The following is an 11844-nucleotide window of genomic DNA, read 5'->3' as shown; positions in this document are numbered from 1 at the left end:
TTCCCTTTATAACGACGTGCCAGCTTTCAACTGGTGTCAGTAAAATGTCCATTTTCTGTTATGTTTTTTGTATTCTATTTTTTAGTGTTTGCATATTTTACGCATTCGGAGATAAACTGTTTTACCCACAGATCCATAAAGAGTACGAATTATGTAGAAGAACACGAAGAAATTTCCAACTCAAAAGGTAAACTTGATGTAAATTTCCTCTCACGTTCCACATTTATTAAAACGTTACACGGTCTGTAATATGCGTATTTTTCAGTTGCTGCTCAACTTGAAGGAACGATCCATAAAACAAGCAATCTTCATAATGATTTAAAGTCCAATTTTTTTGATAAATTACTTAGCGACGAAATGCTACTTTTAGCGGAGCACAGGCATGACCAAAGAGACAGTTCTAAAACGCCTTTAACCCATTCAAGTAAAAGTCATTTGATTACTCCTGCTCCCGAAATAAAACAAAAATGGCCTATCTTGAAACACATAAATAACGTAAGGAATGTTGACATAATAGATCAAAATAAGCTCATTAGTATCGAAACAAAAAACAACGATGAATCGGATGAATACTTAGATCCATCAGCGATATCGGACAAAGCACTGCTTAAATTGAACGCAAATCAACTGGCTGAATATAACAGACCAAATCGAAATAAAGCGGGGTTAAAAAAAGAAATTAATAAATCTTCAAAAAGTATACCAATTAACAGCAAAGTCAACGGGATGAGAAGTTTATCTGACCCTGGAGTGAAAGAAAAGCGTAAGTGTAAAACTAATCCATCAAGTCCATGCAAATGCGCGGGCGCCAGCAATAATAAAAAGAGATGTACCCACGCGACTCCGAACGCCAAAGCGCACGAGTGTTCTCGCTATGGCACTGCACCTGTAACGAACCACTCTTGCAGTCAGAGTCAGCCATTGCCAGACTTTATAACGTCTAATCCATACAGCTTCTACCCATTTTATTTACCCTATACATATTTTGCTAGTGAAGCTCCGTTGGTTCCATATACAATTAGCTATCCGCAACCGATATTCAGCGATTTGAAAATTCCCCGCAAATACAAACACAAATGCCGTAAACTCACGACGCGTACAGACGACGATTTATATTATGAAGATAACAGCCGTGAAAGAAGACCTTACGATGATAACGAGTATTATCACGACAGTAAGAAAGATCCTACAAAAGGGATCGTTTATGATGTTAATCAAGATGCACTTATTAAAGAAATTGTAAAGGATTTGAAAATTCATAATGATAAGGATTTCATCAAGGAGTGCTACTGTGATTCTTCTGTAAGCTCGTGTAGATATAATATTTTTATACTCACACTCATTATATCACTTTTAAAATTGTTATCGACAATGTCGTTATGTTTTGGCTTGGAATAAACTTTCTCTACAAACGATTTTTCTTATATTGAGATAGGATAGGTAAAACCTATAGACGTTTTTCGATGAGTAATTTTATTATAATGCTGCCTCGCTTTGGCTTTTATCTTACGGTGATTAAAAAAAACTTGGTTTAATGCAACGGAGAAAAGTGTCTGTTTTAAAAGGGCTTAAAAGCAATGGCAAAAGCTGTTCCAAACTTACAAAATGGTGCTGAAGTAAGTTAACTTGAGTTAATAACATCCACAATTACTCCATCCATCACAAATAGTCATAAACTGGTTACTGGTAATGAGTCGCATTGTATCAAACACGCACGAAAATCATGTACCTAAATTATGTTATGATCATATGCCGGGATAACGCAAGGAGGATGATGATTTTTTTATGATAGGCGTCTTTGGATATTTTTGTTCACATGTATAGATGTAACTGAACGCGACCAAAATCCAATGATAAAACGAGAAGAAGCAAAGGGGCAACATTATTGCCACAAGCCTATGAAGAAGGTGCTTGAATAATTCAGTGGTTCCTGCATAGATATATCACACCGAGGAAAGAAACAAATTGAAAGTGAATACTCTGCTCCCCTGCCGGTCTAGCCGAAGAGACAATCGTTGATGCTACGTAGTGATCGAAACGCAGTCTATCTCTGTCGTGCCACTTCAGAAGAGCGATAGGGAAGTCTACGCTTATAAAGCGTAAGCCGAGCGATGTTGACGTTGGCACACCTCGGACACTGGCGATCAAATATGTAAAAGAGGCGCGTTCCTAGCACACAGTCTAAGCTCGTGAGTGAACGCGTACTATGTTTGTATGAGTGAAATATGCCAGTTACACTGTTCGCGTTTTGACAGGTAGTAACTGTGAGGGTTGTGCGGCACTTTTAGCGGGGAGCGGGAGTGGCCATACTGTACTATAGTATAGATAGTACTCTTTATTATACTGTGACGTTGGCTAGGTACCCTGGCATATTTTCACAATCCTTTGGCTTTATTTATTGCATGTCAGTGCGACTGAATGCTATTCACTATATAAATCTTTCGTGTCACCACTTCGCGTGAATTATATTAATAAAAAACAAGTTACCACGAACACCGCATACAAAAGAGTTTTCGTTTTATTGTTTTGTAAACTATGGAGCTTTTTCTCCGAATGTTCATAAAGTACAAAAAAAGCAGACTGACTTTATTATTTTTTTCATCACATTTGCTGTTTAAAGATCTCATTGCGTCTACGTGTACTGAAGAATAATGTACTATTTTATTCCCTAGGGAGTAATGGATTTAGTTTTAAAAATTAATACAATCCGAAAAATACTTCAGACAAAAGATATGTCAATCAGCCAAGGATTTTTTTGCACAACTAAAATTGACTGACTATTAAGCTATAAAAAAATCTTATATGGTATGAAAAATGTATTTTATTTATGTTTTACAATTATTTCAGTGTATTTTACATTTATTTTGTAAATTTCACGTAGATATATTTTTTTTTTGACATGTTAATTAATTATATTTAAGCTATGTTTACCTAATATTGTTCAATACGCTGTTTTAAATCTGTTATACATGTGTTTGTAAAACATAAAATTATCTTACAATAAAACTAAACTATTAAATCTAAAATTAAACTTAAAATAAAATTAAAATTAAATTAAATAAATCGTTATAATTTGCAATCTGGCAGAAAATTGTGACGGCCATCTCGATTTGCGCTTGACCGCGTTGCCATAGCAACGGGCAATACAACACCGCCATTCATTGAAGGTTTTGCCTTATGATTTTTTTTCTCTGTGTTTTCCTCTCAAATGTGATGAAAAATATTGTGTGTAACTCAGGAGGTAAAGATTTTGTAAACTCGTGTCTATAACTCTCTCCAGCCTGCGGCTGTCGCGAGTTATTAACACTCGATGACAAACTCCCCCTTACCTCCCTTGTTGCACAATATACTATTATTATATTATAACATCCATGCCTATTGTCATATATTAGCATGTGGAGGGTGGTTGCATAAAAAATAATAAATCAGTCTGAAAGTGCCAGTGCTCGTCTTTGATTCACGTTCCCTAAGTGCGTTTTCACATTATCCGACCCGATATCGGATGTCGGAACGACATCCTATACATTACAGGCGCCATCTTGGTTTTTTTTATTGAACTCCTTCCGACATCCGATATCGGATCGGATAATGTGAAAACGGACTTAAGCATGGCGCAGCCGGTAGGATCCGAACCCAAAGGGAATCTGATTTCCAATCATTTTTAAATTAGCCATGATAGATGTCACACCAGCCATCCATATTAATACTAAAATTATCTATAAATGGGAAAGTGTGTGTGTCTCTTTCTAACCCCCACTTCCCTAAAATGGGAGGGGGTGGAATTTTGTATGGAAATTTCCGCAATTTTCGAATTTAACTCGAGCGAAGCCGCTGTCAAAAGTAGTATGTTATAATATTTATGATACTCGTATTTTTGGAAGCGAAAAATATTACCTTAACCACTTGACAGTCCAGCCCGCGCGACCATATTCCGGTCAACCGTCCGGGTTTTTAAGCGACGCGCGCAGCGCGCTGCGCATTCACAACTTTTTACAAAAACGTCTGTAACTTCTAAACTACACGAGGTATAGTTCAAAAAAAAATACTTCGGTATAAATGAACGTACAGTACTTGAAATAAAATTATAGTGATAGTAAAATATGTATGATCATATACTATAAATCAAGGTTAAACTTATGTAATCGAAAAAAAAATGAAGAATTTTTTTATTTGACTATTACTTAAATTACAGGAAATTTTGAGCGATGACCCCCTTTTTTTATTACGTATTAGAGAAATATACTATTTTACCTTTATAATGATACCACAACCAACACATACAGTTCTCATGAAGATATCCAAAAAAAATTAAACAAATTCAAAATCAAACACAAACATGCGGAGTTTGACAAGGCACTGCCGAATTTATTTTTTCATTCACTAAGTAACGAGCGTACACTGCCATCTATACTTTTTGTAGCAAACTATGTAGTTAGGCTACGTTATTGTATCAAGAAAATAAGTAAATAATGCCGAAATATTTCGCTAGATGTCACTTTAATCAACTGTGTCTCCATCCCCTCTTTTGGATAGTAAGGTATCGTAGGACTGTCTACCGGAATTTTTTTTTGGATACTATGCTATCGTAGTAGACTGTCAAGTGGTTAATGACATTTTCAGTACAGATGGTGTTTTTTTTACGCACTAGTGCGAGGAGTGGTTCATTAATTTCATTATATGTCAGGTCGAAACTTCGGAGGTCCATCTGTACTGAAAAACGTCGTTCGATACACGTGCGAAAAGGAAATTCGTAACTCGTGTCGATTTAAAACACTCCCTTCGGTCGTGTTTTAATTTATCACCACTCGTTTCGAACTTCCTCTTTTTCGCACTTGTATCGAAATGTACTATTTCGGGGAATTACAATAGGTCTTTAATGCTATTTGTAACATTACAATACTACATTTTCGGCTGTCGATAAAATCCATTTCATATTGAAGTTATTTCTTATTGACAACCGAAATTATGTACCCTTTTGATTGAAGATGCCATATTTCTAGAATTTTTCGGTACGACTGATATGTGAATGCGACCACAGAAAAAGACAGAAAGACACGGAAGGACATTGCAAAAATTTGGCTAACATTTGCGGGCTGGACGCAAGTGGCTATAGGCACACAGTTGACCAAAAAAAAGTACAAATCAAAAAGTCACAACATCGTTGTGTCGTCCCGTTTTCTCACACATATTGTTTAGAAAGGGATGACATTACAATGTTGCCACTTTTTAATATCTACTGTTTTTGGTTACACTGTACGTCACGACAAGCGCCCAGCCACTCCAGCCAGTACCGATAAAACTATTTATTCTCTTCTTTTCTCGTGTGCGTGTGGATTGAGTGAGCACCTTCCGAAAAAAAAAATATGCTGATCATTTAGTAAAAGTTCTAAAACAATTGTAAAACAAATCCCTGAATTTGTAAAAAGATAAATCAAAAGATACAGTCATTAACATGTGCTCACTCAGTTCTCACAAACTACCAACGAAAACAGTGAATGTATTCATTTAACATATAATATTTATATACTAACATTTAGTAAAAAATATACCAACTTACCCCTATACATTTTAGATCACCTAGTGACGTATTTAATTTTTTACAAATAGTTTCTTATGCTCACTCAATCCTCACATTTTTGAAAAGCCGAATTTTGATGAAAAACATAAGATTTAGACCGCTATTATATGTGTATAGTTTAGTAAAAGTGTTTTCGTTGGTAGTTTGTGAGAACTGAGTGAGCACTGTATCTTTTGATTTATCTTTTTACAAATTCAGAGATTCGTTTTACAATTGTTTTAGAACTTTTACTAAATGATCAGCATATTTTTTTATTTTCGGAAGGTGCTCACTCAATCCACACGCACACCTTTTCTCTTCTCGGATTTCTACGCCATTTAAAGAAATAGGTACTGTTGTGGTCCTCTTCATACGTCATCGTTAGTGAAAGAGTGTCTAAATCAGTTTTTGGCATTTTACAACAGGTAGGTTCCGCGACTTACGTACATTAGCAAACGAATGGATGGAAACGAACGATGTAAAGAAGTTGAAAAGTTTTCCGTATTTTTCTATGGTATTTCATGAATTAATAATAAACGTTTGTATTTTAACTCCAAACACCAAACAAATAAGCGATCGTCAACTCTTGAGAACATTATATTGTGTAATTAACAAATCATCATCATCATCATCATCACATTGTTCGACAACTTGTTTATTGCTAGTTCTAACTAGATGGCAACAGGGTGGCTAGCCGAATGGCACAATCGCTCACGAAACGCTCACGAAACGAAGCGCTAGTAGATATCTATCTCTATCGCGCTTGCGTATTGGCGCGACAGAGCCAGCGGCGTATCGCTTTCGTTTGGCGTCGGAGAAATGCCATTCGGCTACGGGGCCTGGACACTATGAAATATATAATTACGATAAGTACCAGTTTTCACGTAAAATATTTGTTTTCGCAACAATTTGTAGTACCTGCTATTTCTTGAATTGATTATTGCGCGAAAATAATTGAAAATTGTTGTAGTCCACTACTCCACCACTTCAAAAATATTGTTATTTATTTTAGGCGACAATGTTAGTAACATCGGCAATATACATCATAATTTGTCAGGAGAAGTGCCAGAAGGTGGAAGCCATATTGCTCGCAAGACGTTCCTTATTGTGATAAGTCACTTCCATTTTATCGGGCCAATTTGGCCGCCTGTTTATCACTGTCACACTGTGTGTACTGTCATATAATTACATTAGTAGTCTCCGCTCTGCTCGCGATTTCGTTTGCGTCTTTATAAATATTGAATGTTACTTTCACCCCAAAAGGAGGTAAACTAACAAAGTCAGTGGATAAAAGCGCGGAACTAAAATTTTGTATATTTAGCTAAACCGGACCGTCGCTCCTACATTTATTTTTTTCTACTGAAAAATTTATCGCACTCTGTCATTACCTGGCAGAGTTCTTTCAGTTATTAGATTCCAGCTGTTTCAAATTTTTACCATTTACGGCCCAATTTAAACTGGTTAATCTTTAACATAGCTTTAGATTTTTTTTTACTTTTACAAATTTTTTCAATACTAGTTTTTGCCCGCGGCTTCGCTCGCTTTAGAAAGAGACAAAAAGTAGCCTATGTCACTCTCCATCCCTTCAACTATCTCCACTTAAAAAATCACGTCAATTCGTCGCTCTGTTTTGCCGTGAAAGACGGACAAACAAACAGACACACACACTTTCCGATTTATAATATTAGTATGGATATGGATATAAAAAGTTACACTAGAGTCTGGCTAATGAAAGTTGATCCCGAAAAAACGTGGCAATTTCAAAAAAATTGGAGCTGGCAACACATTGATAACATGGTTTCTTTTTTATTATGTATTTCTAATTTATTTACAGCACTTACTTTACAAATTTTTATGGCGTTATTAATTATTATTTATAGATTTCGCTGTTAACTTTTACCGAAATTCGTTAAAGTGACAGTCACACTGACAGATGACAATCGATGATATGACATCCAGAGTTGCTGTTTAAAAAAAATACTGGGTTTAACTTTCATTAGCCAGACTTCTAGTTTAGATTGGATATGGATCGGATTTTTCAGGGGCAAAAATTACGTTTTCTTTCTTTCGATTGCTGTGTTTTCCAGAATTACAACGTTGTATGCCTGGTTTTAATGATTAGTAATTTTCTGTAGATATTTATAAATAACTGTATATTTTATTTTTGTCGCAATTGGCACGTTACCAAAAATTCGGTACTCGGTAGGTATATCTGCGGAATATCTGTTTTTTTTTATTTAAGAAAAAGTGAATTCACAGACATAAAAATCAGCGATTAAAAATTATAATGAGGAGTGCTTTCTTAATAATATGAAAATAAAAGGGAACCCAGTGCGTAATGTAAATTTTACTTCAGATCTTTTGAAGTCGTTTTACATTGCTTTGTCTTTGAACTTCTTTTAGGACGAAACCTTACTTGGGCAACTGAGCGGGATTACCATTATCTTGCATAATTTTTTTTGTCATATTTTACCTTTGCATAACAACGCTTGGCAGAATCCTCTTTTCGCAGAATGACTTTTTGCATACATTTCTTGGCGTACTGTCATTTTGCAGAATTATTTAAAGCAGAGTAATACAATGGCATAATGGTAAATTGTATAATATTCGTATAATCGATTAATTGTTTTGTCGAAAATTGTGTCGCATTCTATTGACTTGGCATTCTGTCATTTCGCACAATTGTCTTAGGCAGAATAATACATTCGCATAATTTTCATGCGCAGAATAATGTCACTTATGTTTTATTTATTTTTTACATTAAAGAGGATTTTCTGGTTTACTCACTGTCAACCTAACACGCTCCTCCTCGCTTCGCTCGTCGTCGCACCTAAACCGACTCTGTGACATATAAGATTTCTGTGTCGTGTGAGTATTTATTCTGGATAGGGTTTCTAACCTAATCTACATTTCTGGCAACATTTTTTCTGAGTAACTATATAGTGGGTGATAGACGTACGAGCTAGTACGCGTACTTAAAGATTTCAAACCGGTCTTCGAACCATACATAAGTACGCGTGATTGCTTATCAACATAATAACATAACACTGTCAACTTAACACGCTCCTCCTCACTTCGCTCGTCGTCGCACCTAAACCGACTCTGTGACATATACGATTTCTGTGTCGTGTGAGTATTTTGTCTGGGTGGGAGTTCTAACCCTACAATGTACATTTCTGGCAACATGAAAAAATAAATTCTGCGGAAAGTCTATTCGGTGCAAAATTACAGTCAGAAACATGAGTATTATGCGACATAAAATGCTGCAAAATTAAAGTCGACGATATTAGCAGTATGCTATTACTAATTCGGTGAAATGTAATGTATACTATATACAATTCTGCTATATTAAAATCGACAATATTAGTATTCTGCTATCCAGAATTCTGCCAAATGAATGATATGCTATATGACAGTTATGCTATTTGTACAATTATGCAAAAGTATCATTCGAGTAAAAATGTTTCTGCGAAAGCTGCTATGCCAAATGTATTTCGGACAATCGATATTCTGCAAGATAAAGGGAACCCAACTGAGCGATCCTTGGTTAGTAGAACTGTGCGGAAATGCTTATGAGTAAAAATAACACAAAGTTGACTGAAAATTGCACTTGTTCGTTAATGGGAAGAATAGCTTCTATGTAGTCCGTGATTTTTCATGTAAAACCTTTTTTTAAACTATCTAAGTGCTATAAACTGAAATAGATAACATACACTAAAGAAAAAGCGATCAAGCCCACTGGTGGCGAAGCCGGGAATCGAACCCGGGTCTCTAGGTCGCTATCATCTAAGTGCTTTTATGACCTTGATGAAAATAAAGTTTTTTGTTATTTACTAAATTCTTGAGATAGGTACTCACGCAAATCATTTTTATGAACAAATATTTCATACTCGTACGTAACATTTGGTAGGTGGGCATTTTCAGAATTTGGGTCCCCCCAATTAGCGTAAGTTGTTAACAAAAATTCTCGCTGTCAGTTATGTGACGACAGTTAAGCATAAAATATGTTTGAAAATTTACTTGTTTTAACGGATTATGCGACGTTCTTGCCAATGTCACTTCTTCCTGTTCGCAATTCTGGACAATCTGAATTCTACGCAATTAGTATTTCACCTCATTCGCTATTGTGCACAGTTATTACTTGTGGACAGTGGCGATTCTTCCTGTTAGCAATTCTGCACATTCTGAATTGCACACAGTAGTTTTTGACCTCATGCGCTATTATGTGCAGTCATTATTTGTGTACAATAGCGATTCTTCCTGTTCGCAGTTCTGCACAATCTAAGTTCCACACAATAGGTATTTCGCCTCATTCGCTACTGTGCACAGCCATTATTTGTGTACAGAATAGTTTCTTCTTATTCTCAATTCTACGCAATCCGAATTCGACGCAATAGGTATTTCACCTCATTCGTTATTGTGCACAGTCATTATTTGTATACAGTATAGTTTCTTCCTATTCGCAATTCTACACAATTCGAATTCCACACAATAGGTATTTCGCCTCATGCGCTATTGTGCACAGTCATTATTTGTGTACAGTATACTTTCTTCCTATTCGCAATTCTACACAATCTGAATTCGACTCAATAGTATTTCACCTCATTCGATTTTATGCACAGTCATTACTTGTGTACAATCTTGTTCTGCACAATCTCAGCTTCGTCAATCCCCGCAAACACGTACACATAGAAACGCAGAAATCTCCTAACATGAGCTATACGTCGCGGAGGAGTTTCATTATAATCTATTATCAGCAGTTGTACTTCATGAAATATCACAATGTGAACTATTATAGCATGACAAATACGAACGTTTCCCGAAAAATACTTAGTAAATAGTAGTAGTAATTATTTAGCAAATATTGGCCTATACCTATAGTCAGCAAAGGTTCGATTTTAACATTTTGTTTACAAGATATTGATATGGTGACTGGTTAGATTTAAATTATATTGAAATTGGGTGTCAAAATTGAATACAGTGCCTGTAACAACGCCATCTGACACCTAAATGTTATTTTTGCTGAATATGTATAACGGTATAAGTTAATATTAATAATGCTATTTGAAACTTTGCCTACTCTAGTGCGCCGCGGAAATCACTTTCTGCGTTTCTATGTGTGCTTATTAGCGGGGATTGAGGAAGCTGAGATTGTGAAAAACAAGATTGTACACAAGTTAGACTGTGCATAAAATCGAATGAGGTGAAATACTATTGGGTTGAATTCAGATTGCGTAGAATTGCGAATAGGAAGAAAGTATACTGTACACAAATAATGACTGTGCACAATATCGCATGAGGCGAAATACCTATTGTGTGGAATTCGAATTGTGTAGAATTGCGAATAGGAAGAAACTATACTGTATACAAATAATGACTGTGCACAATAACGAATGAGATGAAATACCTATTGCGTCGAATTCGGATTGCGTAAAATTGAGAATAGGAAGAAACTATTCTGTACACAAATAATGGCTGTGCACAGTAGCGAATGAGGCGAAATACCTATTGTGTGGAACTTAGATTGTGCAGAATTGCAAACAGGAAGAATCGCTATTGTACACAAATAATGACTGCACATAATAGCGCATGAGGTCAAAAACTACTGTGTGCAATTCAGAATGTGCAGAATTGCGAACAGGAAGAATCGCCACTGTCTACAAGTAATAACTGTGCACAATAGCGAATGAGGTGAAATACTAATTGCGTAGAATTCAGATTGTCCAGAATTGCGAACAGGAAGAAGTGACATTGGCAAGAACGTCGCATAATCCGTTTTAACATTATGAATGTAGATTATAGCTTAAATTTTATGTAATTAACACAAAAACAATATTTTCATTGAAATTTCAGGCTTAAGACGATACGGTACGATACGATTCTCCATACAAACGCTCTCGACTATTTCTTACCTGGTTTTTGAAGGTAGAGCATTGGTTTTTTCAACACAGATTGTTATTATTTTTATCTGTGTCGGCCCGTTTTGATTTTTTTGATATTCTGCTTTTTCAAGACTCTAGAACCAATCAAAAATTTCCACAAACGGCCTTTTTCATTGTGGCGCAAAAAAAGGTGTGATACTCCAAATAGGTAACAATTAACCGAAAAAGCTAAACGGCCCGACATAAATTATTTCATTGTTATTCAGATTCTCAAATTTCGTTCCGATTGATTAAGTTTTGAAGGAGGAAAGAGTCGAGAGCGGAACCTCGATTTTAAAGATTTATTTGAAATATCTTTTGACTGAGTTGTTCTTAATGGACAATTTTTTTTCGATAAATCTAGTT

General features: G+C 35.6%; 1 protein-coding gene across 1 annotated transcript; it reads left to right on the top strand.

Moving 5' to 3' along the window:
• Positions 1-45: 45 nt before the first annotated feature.
• LOC125224979 lies at positions 46-1412 on the top strand. The gene is made up of 2 exons (XM_048128497.1): positions 46-187; positions 266-1412. The coding sequence occupies exons 1-2, from the start codon at positions 61-63 to the stop codon at positions 1396-1398; spliced, it is 1260 nt and encodes a 419-aa protein (XP_047984454.1). The 5' UTR covers positions 46-60; the 3' UTR covers positions 1399-1412.
• The last annotated feature ends 10432 nt before the right edge of the window (positions 1413-11844 follow it).

The sequence above is a fragment of the Leguminivora glycinivorella genome, chromosome 3 (assembly GCF_023078275.1).
Source record: "Leguminivora glycinivorella isolate SPB_JAAS2020 chromosome 3, LegGlyc_1.1, whole genome shotgun sequence".
Lineage (NCBI taxonomy): Eukaryota > Metazoa > Arthropoda > Insecta > Lepidoptera > Tortricidae > Leguminivora > Leguminivora glycinivorella.
This window is presented reverse-complemented; position numbering and strand designations above follow the sequence as displayed.